At 40.2% G+C, this 20899-nt stretch overlaps 1 protein-coding gene and 1 pseudogene across 4 annotated transcripts; both read right to left on the bottom strand.

Moving 5' to 3' along the window:
- Positions 1-275: 275 nt before the first annotated feature.
- On the bottom strand, positions 276-6999 carry LOC131130943 (inner centromere protein B-like; annotated as a pseudogene). The gene is made up of 18 exons (XR_013627021.1): positions 6935-6999; positions 5919-6080; positions 5075-5182; positions 4445-4950; positions 4342-4381; positions 4193-4244; positions 4007-4109; positions 3894-3924; positions 3275-3335; positions 3030-3170; positions 2888-2905; positions 2390-2499; positions 2184-2304; positions 2004-2114; positions 1809-1927; positions 1232-1337; positions 802-1147; positions 276-668 (listed from the first exon to the last, which is right to left on the bottom strand). The product of XR_013627021.1 is annotated as an inner centromere protein B-like (transcript).
- Positions 7000-8129: 1130 nt separating this feature from the next.
- Positions 8130-20746, bottom strand: LOC131131070 (inner centromere protein A-like). Of its 3 annotated transcripts, none has more exons than XM_058075397.2 (21): positions 20592-20746; positions 19446-19615; positions 18474-18584; positions 17786-18363; positions 16383-16422; positions 16231-16297; positions 16025-16160; positions 15746-15785; positions 14981-15065; positions 14755-14895; positions 14244-14261; positions 12455-12564; positions 12245-12365; positions 12057-12167; positions 11642-11799; positions 11268-11388; positions 10562-10657; positions 10316-10351; positions 10022-10084; positions 9087-9237; positions 8130-8389 (listed from the first exon to the last, which is right to left on the bottom strand). In XM_058075397.2, exons 2-21 carry the CDS (start codon positions 19583-19585, stop codon positions 8214-8216), a joined length of 2499 nt encoding a protein of 832 aa, XP_057931380.2. In that variant the 5' UTR covers positions 19586-19615; positions 20592-20746; the 3' UTR covers positions 8130-8213. The 3 variants fall into 3 exon arrangements, with proteins under 3 accessions (XP_057931380.2, XP_057931379.2, XP_057931381.2); XM_058075396.2 differs by having other exon boundaries at positions 17777-18363; XM_058075398.2 differs by lacking the exon at positions 14244-14261 and having other exon boundaries at positions 17777-18363.
- Positions 20747-20899: the final 153 nt, after the last annotated feature.

Consider the following 20899-nt stretch of genomic DNA (forward strand, 5'->3'; position numbering starts at 1 on the left):
CTAATTATGAAGAAGTGTTGTGCTTTCACGAAATAATTATGGTATTCATTTAAAACAGAACTGGAACGCCCCCTGTACTTGAACTATCAAAATGGCGGCGCCGTGCAGCAGTGTGAAGTGTAAACAAACGAACTACTTGTTACGTTATTTCTTAAAAGATTCGTTTAGTCATCAACTACACCTACTGCGTCTTTGTGGTAACTGTGCTAATATTATTACAACAGATGGTGTGAAAGCCATAATATCTCAATATTTTTTTTATTTTTATTGCACCAATCCATAACTCCCACACACAGTCCCAGTGTTACAGTAACATATAATCAGTTCATACACACTTAATTTATGACTATTTCACAAACCATCAATAAATGAGATATTGGTAGAAACCATTTTCAAACCAGTTGTCTTCTGGAAGTAAAGTGTCCAAAAAAATAAAAAAACCCAAACCTAAGTATACAGCATTATATAATTATGTGTATAATTGTGCACTAGCTACTTTGGTCCAATGGGAGGTGAGTGCCACACAGCAGAGCTGGTACGCGTAAAGTAGCGAGGTTTGTTCTTGTAAAAGATGCTCTCCAGTTCTGGTGGCTCAATTATTCCAAAGAAAGAGTCTAAATCAGGGGGATTGAAGTACTGCTTCATAATTATCTGCTGTAGATTGTGACCTGAAAAGAGAACACATACAAATGATCGTGTCTTCGAACAATTGTATTTTTTCTGTTTCAGTCATGTAAATGATATAAAAAAGCTGTTCATGGAGTTTATCAGAGTATATGTTACACTATACTTCATGCATACCTTCTGCCCAAGATGGAATAGGCTTTCTTGGAGTGGATTCATCATCAGTAGAATCGTCGCTGTTTAGGTCCATGCCGTAGTCTTCAGGATTTTTGGACAATGTTGTTGTATTGCCAACCTCTGGAATTATGGCGTTTGCTTGAAGTGATTTCTGCCCAGAAAGAACAACAATTCACACATTTATATTACGGTATATGATCTGTCGACAGATGCATCATATCTATGCCATAATGATGTCTTTATTCACTTGTGCGTTTGCAGCCTGTTGATAAACAGCAGTTTCCATCTGCATGGCAGCTTCTCTTTCTTTAGCAGCTTTCTCCTCTGCAGCTAACCTCTGCTTCTCCTGGTAGAACAAAACACACAACAGTACAGTCGGGAATGGAATGGTACAAAATGATTCTGGATAAAAAGCCAGTCGTCTCCTCACCTCTTTTAGTTTTTCCTCTTCAGCTTTTCTTTTCTCCTCCAGTTCTCTTCTCTCCTTCTCTCGAGCTGCTCTCTCCAGTTCCCGTTGCAGAGCAAGAGCCTTCTCTCTTCATACGTGACATTAAAGACATCATATTTATATTGACTGATAACTGTGCTGAGATGATTATGTTAGCTTAAGCCAGTGCTTTTCAAATGATATCATTTATTCATTGGAGCCTATCCTAGCTGTCTTCGGGCGAGAGGCTGGGTACACTCTGTACTGGTCACCATCCAATCACAGGGCACATATAGACAAACAACCATTCACACTCACATTCATACCTATGGACAATTTGGAGTGGCCAATTAACCTAGCATGTTTTTGGAATGTGGGAGGAAACCGGAGTACCCGGAGAAAACCCACGCGTGCACGGGGAGAACATGCAAACTCCACACAGAGATAGCCGAGGGTGGAATTGAACCCTGGTCTCCTACCTGGGAGGTCTGCGCGCTAACCACTAGTCCACCGTGCAGCCCAAATAGTATAATTAAGAATATAATTGAGAACCCCTGGTTTAAACAAAAATGATGGTAACCTTTCAGCAGCAGCTTGTCGTTCTCTCTCCAGCTCTCTCCCATGCTCCTGGTCCCTCTTCAGCTCCAACAGTCTGCAAGCATCTGCCAGCTCCTTAGCTTTTAATTGCTCCTCCTCATCCTAAAGTTGCAAACACAGAATAATCCAGGTCAGGAACAGCAGACAGTCCTAAGTAACCAAAAATACAACAAGATACCGCTTGTTTAATTTTCTTCCTTCTGGTTTCTTCTTCCAGTTTGTTTTTCTGCTCAAGCTCGTCCTGACGTTTAATGGCAGTTCTCTTTTTGGCCTTCTCCTCAGCCTGACGCTGCATTCATGACGTAAAACAGGAGATAAATACATTTCATCTTGACAGCCATGTCATATTGCTGTATACCTTGTCATTTTTCTCATCCATCTGAGCCATTTTTAGCTCAATCTTCTTTTTCTTTTCTTCTTCTCTCTGCTCTTCTTTTACTTTGGCCTCAAGCACCTTCCGAAGCTTCTCCTCCTTCTTCCTACACCAGTGAAGAGCAATATAATAACAACTGTTCATCACTCAAACATCAAGCTGTATAATCTTGTATAGGTTTGAGCGTTGACCTTTTAGATTCCTCTTGTTTCTTTTTTTTCTCTTCCAGTATTTTCCTCAATCGTTCCTCTTCTTGTTCCTGCTTCTTTTTAAGGGCCTCCAGCTTTTGACGTTCTCTGGTCTGTGAAAGCAAAGAAGTCAGCTAAATATGGAGTTTGTGCCATTACAAATTGTGGGTTTTATTTGTGGGTTGACAAGCAAGACTGAAGTTTATGAATTAGTTTTAAATAAAAGTAACAATAATTCATTTTTAACACATTTCTGAATCGAATTTGAGACATTTTACAAGATTTTAATCCACATAGTGCGACAAATTTATGATCAAATTCCAGTACTTTGAGGTCAAGAGGTGAGTTTGCTGCTTTAAGACGCAAATGAAAATGAACCTTAACATCCTACAAGAAGATGCCTTCATGCGGTTGGGGATATACGTATATGTGCAGGTCATGCTCACAAGTGGAGGCGGATACAAAATGACCACCATCACACAGTACACTCACAACACTTACCACTATAGATATGCTCCACTGGGAGACGGGAAGTGAGGGGGAAACAAATGACATGGTTGGCTGAGCAACAGAACATTTCAATGATGGATGACCACAGCGGCTCTGTACGAGCTTATCAAAAGCTCGATGGTGTAAAACTGACCTGAGGATTAACCTTCAATGGAGTGGAGTGCTTAAAGAAGGACTTGATGACGGTATTACGACTAAAGGTACTTGGAGACATCATCAGCATTTGATTCTTCTGCACAGTGTGAAGGAATGATCTCATATATGGTTTGTATGCCTGTTTAAAAACAAACAAATAGTACTCTGTTATAACAGATATTTATATACGTATATAACATAGAATTTAACAAACTTATCCATGAAGTTATCTGTGCATCTTACACTCTGAATAGGACTGTGCTCCACGGTATCTGAGGCTTCACTTTTGATGTCCTTGATTGACCTTAGAGAAACAAAGGAAAACATTTTTGAAAAACAAAAAAGTGCACAACAAATAAAGAAAAGTGTATAATTATGTTATGACCACCTGTATGTTTAGTCATTCGTTCATTTTCTACAGCTTATCCTCGCGAGGGTCGTGGGCGTGCTGGAGCCTATCCCAGCTGTCTTTAGGTGAGAGGCGGTACACCCTGGACTGGTCGCCAGCCAATCACAGGGCACATATAGACAAACAACCATTCACACTCACATTCATACCTATGGACAATTTGGAGTCACCAATTAACCTAGCATGTTTCTGGAATGTGGGAGGAAACCCACACATGCACGGGGAGAACATGCAAACTCCACACAGAGATGGCCGAGGGTGGAATTGAACTTGGGGGTCCTAGCTGTGAGGCCTGCGTGCTAACCACTTGTCTACTGTGCAGCACCTGGAAATATGTGTTGCTCTAAATACTTGCAATGACCCTCTATGACTAAGCTACGTGCAGATGAGTAATCTTACTCTCTCTGGTGAAATAAATAATTAGCAGGTTAGCATAAACGGTACAAAACTCACCCCCGGAAAGCCTGTTGCTTGCCAGTGACAACTGAAACATAAACGCAAAGAATTGTAACACCAAATACCAACCAATTATATATGAACAAAAATATGACGTTAGTAGCAGGTACCTATTTTCCTGCCCTGAGTGCTCCTCTTCGGGGTAGGCAGTGAAGGTGCGGCCACTTTGGATTCGCTGGCATCCATAGAACAAGTAATATGTCCACCAGAAGGCTGAATATACATACATGTTAGAAACAGTTTAGGAAATATTAGCAAGTGTATGACCAAACAAACCTGTAACAATATTTTACTACCTGACTGTCAACTTCTGCGACTTGTGGATCTGCAGTCACAGGTCCTGACACACTGTACGAGCCAATTCAAATACAGGGTTGTTAGTCCAACCCAAACACACACTGAAGTTGAAAGCTAAAAACTGTATTCAGGCAACATCAATACTCACACTTCATCAGTCTCTCCCACAGACTCAAAGGAAGCCTCAGCTACAATGAAATAAACACCGTAAGAATCAAACATAGAATATTCAAGGAAATATAATGTCTCACCATCAGCAATGCTGCTACACGATGAGTTCCCCTTGCGAGCCGCCTTCCTCTTCATCATGGATTGTCGCGAGGCACGACGTAAAGACTCCTGCTTCATACTGTGACGCATGTCCGCCAGTGAATGACGCACCTTAAGGGAACACCTCACAGAGGTCCGTCGTGAGCTTCTGGTGTTTCCCGCTATGGCAATTTTAGCAGCTGTTCGTCCAGGATAGGACTTTATTGCCTGCTCAGCAGACGCAGGGATGCTTTCAATATTAGGTGATGGGATATTCACTGGAGAATCTCTTGTGTGACTTGTCTGGTCTGGTTTGACTTCACTATTTGTAGCCCCACCTTCATCCTCAACTGGCTGTGCCCGGTTCACATCCTCTTGGAGTAGAGAAATGTGTTTAATCTGTATGTTGCTTTCAGTTACAGAAACTTCTGAAATAGCATCTTCAGCAATGAAGTTCAGTGTCTTGACAGAGGAACCACTAAGACTACCGAGCCTTCCCTTAGAGGACCTGCATGGCCAAAGGAAAGGATTTAAATGTAATATAAACAATATAATATGAGTCGCATTATGTCAGGTTTTAAGAAATAAGGAGACAAAAAGAGAATTTATACTAAATGTAGTGAACAACAAACCTTCTCCCGGCTTGACCTCCTTCCTGGCGCCCAACAGAAACACGCTTCCTGCGACATTTCTTCTGTGATGGTGTTTTGGGCATTAACTCTGGCTCTGCATTAAAATCTCTGAAATTGAAAGGCAGCATTAATAAAAAGCTATACTATAATATAATAAGATGACACAATTCTTCAGAACAGGGGTCTTTAATTCAAATTTAGTTCATTAATGCATTTAATGCATTAATGCATTTTCCACAGCAAAAGTAAGAACCTTATTTTGTATATATATATTGTATATTAAATCATTGCAGTTTCATTTAAGTTAAAAAAAATAAGTCTCTTGTGTTCATTCATTGTTTGTACAGTGAAACCTTTTTATTATTTATTTGAAATTTGGTCCTGTTTTCTTTCATTCATTCATTTTCTACTGCTTTTCCTCACAAGGGTCGCAGGGGTGCTGGAGCCTATCCCAGCTGTTTTTGGGCGAGAGGCGGGGTACACCCTGGACTGGTCTCCAGCCAATCACAGGGCACATATGGACAAACAACCATTCACACTCACATTCATCCAGCCAATCACAGGGCACATATAGACAAACAACCATTCACACTCACATTCATACCTATGGACAATTTGGAGTCACCAATTAACCTAGCATGTTTTTGGAATGTGGGAGGAAACCGGAGTACCCGGAGAAAACCCACGCATGCACGGGGAGAACATGCAAACTCCACACAGAGATGGCCGAGGGTGGAATTGAACCGTGGTCTCCTAGCTGTGAGATCTGCGCGCTAACCACGCGACCGCCGTGCCGCCCCTGTTTTCTTTGTAAAATGCAATTTAAAAAAAGAAACACACTTACCTTGAGAACATGTGGTTGGCCTCTTGTTGGATCTCCTCAAGCCAAACCATGTGGATATTGTCAATGTCACGAATAAATTGTCCCTTTTTTGCATCAAACATCTGAATGAAGGACTGCACAGACGACAGTACGGAGCTCATGGTGGCCTTCTGGGATTTATCTCTGGACAGACATGGAGTAAGAACATATAACAATGGTTATTTACTTTGAAATCCACAAATACACCGACAATGTGTCACAATTCTAACAAAATTGGTAAACATCACATCTGTGACATAATTTTAGACTTACAAAAACCTATTTTTGTTTACCTTATGACTCTAGTAGAATTTTCATACTGGGAGGTAATGTTATGTAAAATGATTTCACTGTCTCATTTTGAGTGACGTCATAGCCTTTATTTATTATCATTCACTTTAATAGAACACAGGTCCGTCAAGGGCCTTCGCTGGGTCCGTATCGGGACCGAGGTCCGCCAAGACTGCTGGGATAGGCTCCAGCATACCCGGATAAGCAGCATAGAAAATGGATGGATGGAGTCTAGCTGCTCACTCCAAGCAATACAAGAGCTATCACAAGCTAGAAGGCTTATACTCATAGTGACACCTCCCTTTCGCCTCTCCATATTCAAAGGGTGCTATAGTTTAGTTGCTCTCTTTACATTTGCATGACTCTTAATGTAATATATTGCTTGGAACGTTTATTACACAATAATGGCACTTTCCTTTAACGATACTGATTGAATGGTAGTCATTGTACTAAATATAAAGGCCTGTGATAACAATTTATGCGACTTAAAATATGAATTAATCTGTCCGTATACATGATATTGGCATGTCTTTGGTTACCATGAGCAAAATGCTTGAATGTAGTTCCAGTATATGGTAACCTTATTGAAGCTGACACTGGTAATGTTAAGTTATACATGATAGTGTATAACATTTGAACCTTTTACACTGGTTACTTTATCACGGACTAGTTAATGGAAAAAAGTGTAAAAAAAAAAAATCACAAACCTTTAAATATGTCACTGGTGTCAGTTGCAGTCGCACTCGGCACTTTGTTCTGTACAACAAATAATTAGTTAAGTTAATATTTTTACAAATTATGTCAAAATATTCAAAACGTAGGTGTGCTAACGTCTCACCTTCGTCGTTGGTCTACTGCTACTGTGACCCGCTGAAACTGTTCAACTTTTGACAACACCTCCTCGACCAATCATGAGGCAGAAATGAAGTCTGATGTCAGAGAAATGCGTTTGCTGTATGTACCCGGTCATTCCAGAAGGGCGGTAATCTCAATGGGAAACGATACGAACATGCCCTGCCCCACGTGGGTTTAACGTTATAACTCGTTATAACAAATCGGGCGAACCTAAAAATTAGAGGTTAGGGAAGAGTTACTATGTGGTGGCTCAAATTGAAACCAAGAAATAAGAAAGTTGCGCCAGAAGACAAGAAAGTTGTTTTAACATTTATCTTGTCAGTCATTGATAATAGTCAGGATGGGAATTAATGAACAATACATGATCAGACTTTACAAAAAAATGACCAAAGCTATTTTAAAGGCTCATTTAATCAAGCTGAACAAAGGCATTATTGTTGAACAGTCTATAATAAAACAAGGCAAGGAATGTCAAAACAGGGCTCTCAAACTTGTGGCCCACGGGCCATTTGCGCCGAGCCGACTGGTATCTTGCAGCAGGCGAGTACAAAATACCACAATGCATGCTGGGAGCCGACATCACTCCCAATTAGGGGTGTGCCATTTTACAAGTCATCTAGGATCAGGAGTTCCTCATCAGAACAGAAACCAAAGAAGTTAAATGGAAAGCTCAGCTTGCATGGTTAAAATCAAAAGTGTGGACTCACTTTGGCTTTTATAGCATGAATGAGAAAACGGCCACTTTGCAGTATGGAAGACGTGTCTGATAAAAAATATGACCACACCCTGAGATTCCCAGCCCTACTCTCAATACCTGATGTTGGCTGACATGGCTGCTGTGTTCTGGGGTAAGTGCCAATAGAGCATTGTTGATGGTTTTTGGGAGTATTTTTCAGAATACTTCATAGGCAGAATAAGTGGTTCCCATACGTGCAGTTATGAGTTGTCCTTTTATATCATTAGACTGCACAGATTTTATAGTTACAAGATACTAAACGGTTCGCATCTTCAAACATTCAAGGCATACATTTACGGTAACATTGTAAAAACAGCTCACAAAACATTTTTATTGGAAAGACAATTTAAAACAAACAATTTGTACAGCACGGCATCACTACATCAGCGCACGCGTTACTTTTTTCCAATGGGAGGCGAGTGCCACACAGCAGAGCTGGTGCGTTTAAAGTAGCGAGGTTTGCTCTTGTAAAAGATGTTCTCCAGCTTTGGTGCCTCAATTGTTCCAAAGAAAGAGTCCAAGTCAGGAGGACTGTAGTACTGTTTCATAATTATCTGCTGTAGATTGTGACCTGGAAGGATGACAATAACCAATGTATACAATTAATTGATGGCATCTCCTAACATGATGTTATTTTTCCATAAATCTGGCACTAAAAAACCCCAAAATGTTTTCAAAACCTACGGTCAAAATGTAGATTTGGAGAAAAAAAAACGGTTACGTGTTTGGGTGTGGACGCAAATAAATGAGCGTTACGTTTCCAAATCGCAAATGCTGTGATGTCACACACACACACACAATCAAAAACAAAATGGATGCCTTCAGAACTGTGTTGGTTGTAGCTATTGTTTAAGCGCTTTTTGCAAGCCCAAATACTGCTTCATGTTAAACAGCAGAGGCCAATAAGCAATTTGAGGTCGGCCATTTTCCCCTCAAATAACCATTCCACATCCCAGGCATCTTCCTCTGAACAGGTTCCGACACCCGGAAACACGGGACGTACTGCCAGCTGGTGGGTGAACTTTGAGATGGAATGTCGTGGTAATTTCCGAATGTCACGGTTCTTTCTATTTTCACCAGTGTTATCAGCTAATGTGGTTTTATGTGGGTGGATGCATTTTCTTTTCTTTTTTTAATACAATGTTGTATGGATACCATTTTATTTCATAAACAAAAAGGGAAAATCTGGAGTTTTACAGATACCCTGCAACGTGTTATTAGTCCCTATCTAGTGGTAAAAGTAATGGGCAAGCTCGAGTAAAACATACCTTCTGCCCAAGACGGAATAGGCTTTCTTGGAGCAGACTCGTCATCAGTAGAATCGTCACTGTTTTGGTCCATCCCATAGTCTTCTGGGTTTTTAGACAAAGGCATCGTTTTGCCACCCTTTGGAGTGATGGAGTATGACTGTGGTGACTTCTGTACAGGAAGATAAAAACACACTTTGTGAAGATCAAAATCTGGTATTAGGCATGGGTTGGTTACCGGTTTCAAGTTATACCACGACATGAAAAACCACAATTGTGCGGAATAACATTCCTACAATATGACAGAAAGTGCAGGTCCAGCAGGTCCACTGTGTGGAAATACTTGGGTCCTGTCCCGTGTTATTTCTTGTGTTGAAACCACAGGCATGTGCTGTGTTGATAGCACTGAGCAGCACCGGCACGGCGGCACTCGCCAATGTAGTCAGTTGACATATTAATCACGTCAAAGGTTGCCAAGTGTGTTGAGGATAAGTGGTATAAACCGTTTACTTTCCATTGAACAACAACGGCTTAACAGTTGGCAACTGCCAATTACATGGCCTAGAAACAGAAGTTTGCTGAAAAGTCTGACCTGCCACTATGAAATAACCTTAACAGTATTATAATTTTTACAATTATTTATGTCGTGACATTCTTCATTGCATTTACTGTACTTGCATGTACTTTTTAAGAACATTTGTGTTGTGACAATTAGCAACAATAGACTGCATTGAAGCTGCATTTTATTGACTTAAGAACAAATTCATTTATTTTTGTGTATGCATGTTCCACTTTTAATGTGTTATACTATATGGTTTGACTTGGCTTAGATTTTCAATAAAGATATTTAAAAATGACACCTTTTAGAGTTGTAAAATATAAAACTGATTGTTATCATACAGTCCCATGTCTCGCGAGTATTTATGTATAATGTACACTAAATTTTCCACATTTACCTCAATATCCACAGTAACGTTAAGGTTAACCCCTTTTCCTGTAGGTGTGGTCCTTACAGAATTCTGAAAAAACAAAAAGGCAAATATGTCAAACCATTAACATGTCCTTTTAAACTTGTTAGAACGCATAATATTGTGTAACGAGATTAAAGTCCACTCCCAAAAATGTTTGCATATTTCCAGAAAAATGTACCATCTGGATTGTAAAGTTAACCTCTAATATTGCATAGAATGTTTAATTTATAGTATCTAAGGCTTTGTTTATGATTTTAATGGAAATGTGATTCAAGTTACCTCAATATCCATGGTCACATTCAGGGCAGCAGCAGTCTTTAAAAATGACAGGTAAAGGAAAAAGGTTATGAATCAGTTATGAAGACAACTCAAGCAACAGAATAAACATAATAATATGCCCCATTGACCATACACAATTACCAATAGACAGTTGTCCATTCATTGGGGTATAAAAAGTTGTTTTTCTAAGTACCTTGTCTTTTCTCAAAATAAGTCATCATATAGGCCAATTAGTATGTTAGTTACCTTTGCATTGGCAGCCTGTTGAGCAGCAGCTGCAGCAACAGCAGCTTCTCGTTCTTCAGCAGCTTTCTCCTCTGCAGCTAACCTTTTCTGTTCCTCCTGGGGGGGGGGGGATACAAAGGCTTTGTTAATCTCTCATCCCCCATTTGATAGTGTCATCTTCATCCTGTTATGCATGTGCGACCTTTGGAGTCAGGTGAGCGTGTAATGTTGCAATTCTCTGTCAAAACACTAGTTAAGCCAGGTTTTTAGTTGCTTCTTCGTCTGTGTTTGCTGGCTTCTTTGCTGTTGCGGCTATTTCTTTGCAACCGGCATCAAAACTAGGAATTGAAAATAAATTTAAAAAAAATTAACCATCCTGAGAAAACCACAATGTTTATCTCAGTTCCCATCGATGCTCGAGATTTGGTGACCGTCGAGACCCGAATCACAACCCTGTGGTCCACGTTGCTGTTGACACAAGGTTAAATTTTTGAAGGTACAGGTGTAGCTTTGTCACAAGTTTCGGAAGGATAATGCTGGTGCATTCATAAAATGATGTCTTTGTTGCACAGACACACAAATATAGTAGTCAAAGGTGAGCAAGCATGCTATGGGTTTAACTTAGGCATCACTTTGAATCATTCTATTTTATTTATATTATGAATTGTGTTGCATGTTATTCTGTGATGTTTCCTGCATTAGGGTTGAATGGCCCAGGTCTCCTCACCTGTATTCTTTTTTCCTCAAGTGCTTTTCTTTTCTCCTCCGCTTCTCTCATCTCCTTCTCTCGAGCTGCTCTCTCCAGTTCTACTTGCAGAGCGAGAGCCTTCTCTCTTTCAGCTCGCTCCCTAAAAACAAACATCAGATCAAACATAGATACCAATATAAGTTTCGCTGTACCAGGAAAGCTACACACATAGAATGATCTCTGCAGACTGGAATCTGAGTAAAAGGACAGCTCTCAAGATGAACAGATGCCTTGCACAGACTTGCACTTGCAAGTCAGAATCTCGTTGTCATGCACTGCAATTCCGCAATGTTATGATCCAAGCTCGATATCACCTCCATCAAGTACTCCGTCCATTGCGTCCGGTGTCTCACCTTTCAGCAGCAGCTTGTCGTTCTCTCTCCAGCTCTCTCTCACGTTCCTGTTCCCTCTTCAGCTCCAATGCTCTGCGGGCTTCCGCCAGTTTCCGAGCTTTCAATTCCTCCTCCTTGGCCTTCTTAGCCAGCAACTCTTGCTGACGCTTTTCCTCCTCCTAAAATCAAAAGCATATAATACGCTTTAAAAAACATATGTAAATAAATCTCATTACGGGCATTCTTATCACTGTCTTTTTTAATATCCATTGTTATATTTTTAGAATGCACAGAAGAGAGACATATGTTCATGTCTCCTATAAAGATCGTGGATGATGAAGTTTTTTCCAACTGGTTTTAAAATTTTATATAACAATATAAAAAATTTATATAACTCAGAAAGAGTCACAGTAAAACAAATGGACGCTTTTCTTACTGCTTGCTGAATCTTCTTTCTCCTAGTTTCTTCTTCCAGCTTGCGTTTCTGCTCAAGTTCCTCCAGACGTTTCGTGGCAATTTTCTTTTTGGCCTTTTCTTCAGCCTGACGCTGCATTCATGGACCATCAATATTGAAAATTGGCACAACACGTTTTCATTTCACTTGAAAAACTTAAAAATGCTTACCTTATCATTTTTCTCATCAATATTGGCCATTTTTTGTTCAACCTTCTTTTTCTTTTCTTCTTCCCTCAGCTCTTCTTTCACTTTGGCCTCGAACACCTTTCTTAGCCTCTCGTCCCTCTTCCTGTTGAGCAAATGTAAAGCTATTTAAAACAGCAACTAGATATTACTTCAAACTGAAGACGGGTCCGAGTATTTCATGGGAGCATCAACCTTTTGAATTCCTCTTGTTTCTTTTTCTTCTCCTCCTCCATTTTCCTCATCCGTTCCTCTTCTTGTTCCTGCTTCTTTTTAAGTGCCTCCAACTTTTGACGCTCTTTAGCCTGTGAAAGCAAAATATAAGTTTAATGGAAAAATACAAGAAAACATTGAGGGATGCGGCAAATGAATTTAAAATATATTGATGCATTCAGCTCCTGAAGTAAGCCTAGATGATAACCAGCATATGACGCTCATACTGAACCATGGCAGATATCACCTGGCACCAGGTACAAACGGCCAAGAGGCAAAAGACAGATCTATATGGGTGTTTTGGTTATCTAGATCTCGCCAATGCCTTCAGGTCAGTGTCATGAGGTGTTGTGGCCAGTTGTCTTGAAGCAAATTAACAAGACTGCTCCCGCTGGTGCAGCTTCCCTGATTATTATTACCCCGTCTCATGTGGCCCATTGCTATGTACAACATCACAAACAAATGGCCGGACATTCTCCTTCAGGATTTTTTAGTAAACAGAATTCATGGTTCCACTATCATATCAAGTCTTCCAGGTCATGAAGCAGCAAAACATCCCCAGTCCATCACACTACCACCACCACATTTTACTGTCAATATAATGTTGTGTTTATGCCTCTATGTCTTGCCTGTTGAAGACGTGGTCAACAGTTTGAAACTGATGCATTGATTCTCCAAAAAGTCCCACACTCATCCTCAGGAGATTGAGGGTTGTCCATTGTTTTCAGGGTAGGTGCTCAACAAAAACATCTGTAGTGTCCTCTATGTAGTGGTAGAGACTGGAATGTTCTGTTGCCAGGAAGTTTTGCTTGTGTCAGCTGGTGTAGTCCTGAGCAATTCCTTGGTATGTGTGGCAAATGGGTGTTGGGATTTGATGCTCATACGCTGCGGTCTCTGGATAGGTAGTTAGCGGTTGAGTGGATCACAGGCATCATTGGGGGCAGTGTCAAGCTTTTTCACATGAGGATTGCGGCATCAGACTGGGGCACAGTACTCTGCAGCAGTCAAGTGGTAGTGGCTTTACTTTTACAGCAGGGACACAAACCTTCCAAAGAGTTCAACCTTTTCTGGTCAGACCACCGAGTATTTTGCCAAAGGTCCTGGGGATCATCAAGATCAAAAGTCATGAAAACTGACCTTAAATGAGGCAAATGAGGCCTGCAGTTCTGTTGTTGTTTTTGTTGTGAGGTCTTTTGTGACCTCTTGGATGCAGTTTCTATGCAGACTAAGCAATGGAATTTCTACTAATTTCACGATGGCTGTTGCTCAGGTGAGGTACCATTTAAATTGAACAGTCATCTCAGAAAGTTTAATCATTGGCTGAGAATCATTGTGGTAAAACTCTGCAGTAGTAGTAGTAGTAGTAGTAGTAGAAGGCTATGGAGGGCTGTCACTCCACAATTGAATGTCATCATAGCAAAATTGGGATAAAAAACACTGACTAGCTCAACTTTATTGAAATAAACAGGTGGGATTGTCATCATATTGTAAGGGCTGGGGGCTGCTATGCTGAGAAGCCACAGAAAATGAGCATATGTGTCCTAGAAGATAACATAAGCCAACAAGTGGAGTTAGAGATAAGTGTGCAAAACACCTCATGTGTGGATGCTGCAAAGACATTGCCCGATCAGAACAGACAAATGAAGGAGTCTGTGTGTGTAAATGTTAGCAGCGGAAAGGGGGGGACATTAGTTAAGTGTCAAAGGAGACACAGTAGGTCAAGCTACCCAATGACAAGAGATCACCAAACACACAGTGCTGAGACACTTACCACTATAGGCGTGCTCAACTGGAGAACAGATTAAACACAAACAATAGATACAAAATAATAAAAAATATGTTTCCATTCATTACATAATCATTATCATTAATAAAAAGTACTGTGGACCTTCTGAAATCAAGCTTCCTTAAAATTGTACAAATCAGATTTTAACTAAGGATGGGCCATATGGGCCAAAACTCATATCCCAATACATATATCCTGATAAAGCCAAAGATGCGTGTCAAGTTAAAATAAAAATGCACATTAAAAAAAAATCTAAAAATTAAAAAATAGCCACTAAAATAAAGTAGGCCATTCTCTTTTTGAAATGCAGAAAGTCAGCCAGTCTCTGTGGTGACAGTTTGACCCTGGAACAGATCATTTCTAATTTTATTTAATTTCATTTAGTACGATAGTTTCATGATCTAAATATATAATCAAGTTGATTTCAGAGGTTCCACTGTTCAGAAGTGTATAAATGACTGTTGGTAGGTTTGCATCGGTGGGGAGTAAAACTGACCTTAGGATCAATTTTGAGGGGTGTATTGTGCTTAATGAAGGACTTCACGACAGTATTACGACTGAAGGAATTTGGAGTCATCATCAGCCTCTGATTCTTCTGCACAGTGTGGAGGAAAGACCTCATATTGGGTCTCGTAACCTGTTTAGGGTGGGAAAAATGAATTCAAGAACAGCCCCTTTTCACAGCAACAACCATTTGTGTGTTTTCTATTTATTTGACTTACACTATGACTCTTCTTGGGAGGAGAGGACCTTTTTGGACCTTCATCCACAGTATCTGGTGCTTTGCGTTTGATGCTCTGACTTAACCTATAAAAAACAGCAAATATTTTATTCCAAAAACATGCTAGGTTAATTGGTGACTCCAAATTGTCCATAGGTATGAATGTGAGTGTGAATGGTTGTTTGTCTATATGTGCTCTGTGATTACACCCCTGCGACCCTCATGAGAATAAGCGGTGGAGAATTAATGAATGAAACCAATGAAGGCTCTTAAAGGCAAAATTTGTGGGTTCCTGCTTACGACTAAACCGTACGACTGTCACATGACAGGGAAAAAATGATGACATCCCACTCCAGTCTATTTCTGAATGGCTGTGTACAAAATATCAAAACATGCAGTCCTACTGTGTTGCTTGTGGTATTGTTTTTCCTGACAACTACATCACATGTTGGTGCTGTAATGGAAACCCCAAAGTTTGACACCCTTAAGTCGGATTCAATTGAAATTTGTCAAACAGCATAATCTATGCATCAATGTTTATCATGCGTGCATGTGTATATGAAAAATGTAGTTGCACAATGCAACTGTTTAGTCAGTCTGGAGCGCTAATTTCTTGCAGTGGTAGACACACATGACTTATTTGGCGATTTGAATCTGATTGTCTTAATACTAGCATCCATGGTATGGACACAGCCTTTGTTTGTTATAAATAGTTGTATTATAGTGAATGTATTTAACAACACACAGTCTCGTATGTGCAACTCACCTCAAGCTTGTCTGTGGAGTCTGTTGCTTGTCAGTGACAACTGAAACAAAAAAGGCAAAAGTTATTAATCTTACTAATCTTTGTCTCCATGAAGGCAAACTACATCTCTGAAAGTATCATCACTGGAGGAAGTTGCCCAGTCCCAATGGCCATTATCCAAATTTGACAATTACATCAGCTAGCCCCCTCCCCCAGAACACACCGCCACAAGTGAACAGCAGGCATGTGGGAACCATGTAGCTGGACACCGAACAACATTTTAAAAACACGAGCAAATACCTGTTCTCTTCACCAGAGCGCTCCTGTCAGGGGTAATAAACAGCGGTGGAGGGGCCAGTTTGGGGGAGTTAGCAGCCACAGAACGAGTAATGCGTACCAGAGATGGTTGTACACTCTGGGTATCCTGCATATGCGCCTGCGTGACACAAGTTAAGACATAAGACAAATGGCCACCGGAGATGAAGCGTATAAATAAGACCCGTTACCTGACGAGAATGCCTCAAATTGTCAGCCACTGTAACTTCTGGCTCGGCCATTACAGGTTCGGATTCTCTGTGTATATATATATATATATATGTTTGTGTGTGTTTAAAATTTACGTTTTAGGGCTCTGCAAGGAAAATATTTTAGTACTCACACTTCTGCAGTCTCTTCCACAGAATCATTTGAAATATCTCCTACAATTAGGAAAAAAAAACAATGTAACAAACATATATTACATTTTTTACACTGACTGATATGAAGTCTTGATGTTTTGAAATGCGTTCATCAATTTTCTACAGTGTTTGTCCTATTCAGCCCAGTTGACTTTGGGTGAGAGGTGGCAGACACCTTTGGTTGGTCACAAGTCAATCACAAGGCAAATACAAACAGAGAATCATTTAATTCAGTGTTGTGAAAAAGTGCTGCTCTCTCCTTCTTCATTTATTATTTTGTCATGCTTAAATGTTTCAGATCATCAAACTAATTTAAATATTCATCAATCACAACACAACTGAATGCAAAACTTAAAACTAAAAACTAACAAATCTACATGGCCATGTGTGAAATTGATTGCCTCAACTGTTAAAAAATAACTTCAGATTGAGATCTATCCATCTGGAAAAGGTTATAAAGCCATTTCTAAAGCTGTGAAACACAGTGAGCACCATTATCCACAAATGGAAAAAACATGGAAAAGTGGTTAAAGTTCCTCTGAGTGGCCGGCCAACCAAAATTACCCGAGGAGTGCGGTGACTAAACCAAGAGGTCACAATAGACCCCACAACAACAAGCTCCTGGTGCTTCAGTTAAGGTCAGTGTTCAGGACTCCACCAAAAGAAAAGACACTAGGCAAAAACGGCCTGTGTGGCAGAGTTCCAGCATGAAAAACACTGCTGAACAAAAACAACATTAAGGTTTGCATCAATTGTACCAGAAGACATCCTGAAGATCCCAAAGACCTTTGGGAAAATATTATGTGGTCTAACAAGACAAAAGTTTAACTTTTTGAAAGGTGTGTGCCCCAGTACATCTGCAATAAGAGTAAAGCTGCATTTCAGGAAAAAGAACATCATACTAACCAAAATATGGTGGTGGTAGTGTGATGGTCTGGGGCTGTTTTTGCTACTTTAGGACCTGGAAGACTTGTTATGATAAATGCAACTATGAATTCTGCTGTCTTGGAGGAGAATGTCTGCTGTGAGATGCGTGAGAATGGCCTTAAAAAGAACCTTACAACAATTCAGCAAAAATAAGTGGGCCAAATACCTGCACAGCACTGTAAGAGACTCCCTACAAGTTATCACAAATGCTTGATTGCAGTTGTTGCTGCTAAGTGTGGCCCAATCAGTTATTAGGTTTAGGGGGCAATCACTTTTTCACATAGCTTTTAAATTGTCTTCTTCAATAATAAAAACTGTCATTTAAAAGCTAATATTTAAATTGGTTTGATAATCTAAAACATTTGTCACACAAGTGTGACAAATATGCAAAAACTAAGAAATTGGGAAATTATGTTTTGAACACTTCATAAGATGTCACCCCCCTTACCATTCTCACCATCAACGTTGCTGCTACATGACGAGCTGCCCAAGCGAGCTTCTTTCCTCTTCATCATGGAGCGCCGCGAGGAACGGCGCAGAGACTCCTGCGTCATACTGTGACGTAAGCCTGCCAGAGAGTGACGCAGCTTTAGGGAACACCTCACAGAGCTCCGTCGGGAGCTTCTGGTGTTGCCCGCAATGGCGATTTTAGCAGCTGCACGGCCAGGAGGAGAAGACTGGGGCTGTTCTTCGTGCTCTGCAGACAAACGCTCCGATGCAGGGATGACGACAACAACATTGGGTGATGGGATCGCGCTTCGGTCACATGGTTCGTCTGGTTTGACGTCACTGTTTGTATCCATATCCACATCTTCAACCTCAACCAGCTCTGGCTTTTTATTACACTCCTCTACGCTGTCACAGCTTCCAGGAGGTGGCTGGTCCGCATCCACTTCCGCCTTGGTTTGTTTGTTTCTGCGAGTAGTGCGTTGAGGTCGCGCGCTGCTTTGAGCAACAGAGGCTGCTTCTTCTGCAATGAAGTTCAGTGACTTGACAGAGGAACTTCCAACATTACTCCGTCTTCCCTTAGAGAACCTGTATCACCAGAGAAAATGCTTCAATAGCAGTAACAGTGTTGCAAGAGTAACAATAAATCAGGTTTTAAGAAGTATGGGGAAAAATGAACACCGCAGTGAACAACAAACCTTCTCCTGGCTTGACCCTCTTCCTGGCGACCAATAGACACACGCTTCCTGCGGCTATTCTTCTTTTGGGATGGTGTTTTGGGCATTAACTCTGGCTCAGTATTAAAATCCCTGAAATTTAAAAACAGCGCTATTAGAATATTGAAGAAATATCATCATATTTTATGATTAATTGGAAAATGTCCCCATTGGTGAAACCTTTTTAATACATTGCCTTGACTTTGGCTGCATTTCCTTTTGCATAATCATTTCTCGTATAGCTATAATGTATGATAGTAAACGTTAACTAGACGACATGACCTGCGTCTCTAATGAACACTATGTAGCTATTTTGATTGTGGTTATGAGCACAACTATGGAAACTCTTTATTGCCATACTGAATTGAATTATAAATTATTGAATGTGAGTGTGGTGTGAATGGTTGTTTGTCTATAATTGGCTAGTGACCAGTCCAGGGTGTACCCCGCCTCTCACCCGAAGACAGCTGGGATAGGCTCCAGCATGGGGGTACAGAAAATTAATGGATGACATTAACTACTCTGAAACTTTGAATGTTAAATACTAGTTATTAGTATTTTGTGATTAGTAGTTTCAAAGTTACTGTAGAATGAATAAATTAAATGTACGTATCGAAGAGATAGAGCATGTCGACTTGTAAATTGCATGCTAAAAAAGGTGTGTGCACCCACGGTGTAACATTACACCCTTACAGAGACACATACAGTATATACAAACATCCATTCACGCAACTATGAACAATTTAAAGTTTCAAACTAACATGCATGTTTTTGGGATGTGTGGGGAAGCCAAAATACCTTCCATAAACCCACACAAGCGCAGGGAGAACATGCAAACTCCACACAGAACGTCCAACCACGATTTGAACCTCACTGTGTGGCCGACGTGCTAACCACTATATCACCGTGCAGCTCTGACATAATAACAAACAGCGAATAATGTAAATCACCCACCTAGAGAACATGTGGTTGGCCTCCTGATGAATCTCCCCAAGCCATACCATGTGGACATTATCGATGTCACGGACAAATTCTTCTTTTCGTTCATTGAACATCTGCATGAGAGACTGCATGGACAATCGTACAGAGCTCATGGTGGCAGCTGATTGAGTTAAAAGCTCTCCCTGAAACAGACATTTGGGAAATATAGAATGATTGACATATTCATATTTATTTGGTCCATCGTGTAACATTTTATATGGATATTCAAGCTGAAACCTGGTGTTTGTGCACTTATTTATTCTGTCAGTTAAAATGTTCTATTACTGAATAAAGAGGCAGATTTTTAAAATCATTTAATTCATTGATTAATTGGAAAAAAAATGGACCGATTAATCAGTTAAAATAATCATTAGATGCAGCCCCAATGATGACAAATGTTAAAATTAAGACTGTGGGTGTAGTTAAATGTGACAACAATGTGTAGTGGGCAGTGGAATAATCATAATCATTATTCATTGTGACTGAAACATTATTCAAATCTGAAACAAAATGGTAACTTGGTATCCAACTTTGCACCACTTTGCAACCGGATCATAAATTGAGCCAGGATAGCCAATACATTACTGCTTAAAACCCTTATCCTTAGTTTAATGGGCCCCAGAGTTTGTGTGCCAACACACAAAATCAATTTAAATGTAAATACTTGTTTGAAGGCAACACTCTACACTATGACAACACCGGAAGTCACTTCATTGTTGACAAAGTATATAATATGGACACACAAACATCCAAACTAACAGAACAAGCAGGAATTTCCGATTGAAACACGAACAGCATCAAACTCAGTAAAACGTTTTAATCCTAATCTTTCTTTATGGCTGAAAATTTAATTTCCCTACTTTGTGGATATGCACGCGTGCTGCCATTGTCTTCACATAGTAGACATTTAATACATAACAATGGTCTATGCCATATTCAGCAATGTTCTTATATATTTTTTTAAATATATACACAATACACCACCCAAGTTAGTAGCAAACATTAGAGGAAATTATGAGTATTTTTAAGGAGCAATTTTTCTGATGGCGGTAACGGCTTCTTTTTACTGAAGCTAACTTAAGATAAAGCTAATAGTGCTAGTAGAGTCAGATTATTTACCTTTACATCAAACCGGAGTCACCAACGCCAACGAATCCAACGCCGTAAATTGCTAAAAAATGACGACTGCTCTTATTGGACGGGAAAATAAGGTTAAAATCTATGAAATGACATACACGGAGTACATACACCTCCTCGCCGTCAACATGAACTCTCAACACAAAATCTCGACAAAATCTAACCGTTTAAATTTTCAAAACTGCATCCACCAATCCAGAGTGCGCGATTTAGTGACGTCAGGAAAGCATGTTTGCTTTCAGGATCGGGCTCCTCCAGAGGGGCGGACACCTCAGGAGAACGTGTATAGG

This window comes from Doryrhamphus excisus, linkage group LG1 (assembly GCF_037039965.1).
Source record: "Doryrhamphus excisus strain RoL-2023G ecotype Guam linkage group LG1, RoL_Dexc_Guam_v1.1, whole genome shotgun sequence".
In the NCBI taxonomy this organism is placed as follows: domain Eukaryota; kingdom Metazoa; phylum Chordata; class Actinopteri; order Syngnathiformes; family Syngnathidae; genus Doryrhamphus; species Doryrhamphus excisus.

Coding starts and splice junctions, on each gene's coding strand:
- LOC131131070 (XM_058075396.2), bottom strand. CDS start 19,585: ATGAGCTCTGTACGATTGTCCATGCAGTCTCTCATGCAGATGTTCAAT. Junction 16,298..16,382: donor GTGGAAGAGACTGCAGAAGT/GTGAGTACTAAA, acceptor ATATATACACAG/AGAATCCGAACCTGTAATGG. Junction 12,168..12,244: donor TTGATGAGAAAAATGATAAG/GTAAGCATTTTT, acceptor CCATGAATGCAG/CGTCAGGCTGAAGAAAAGGC.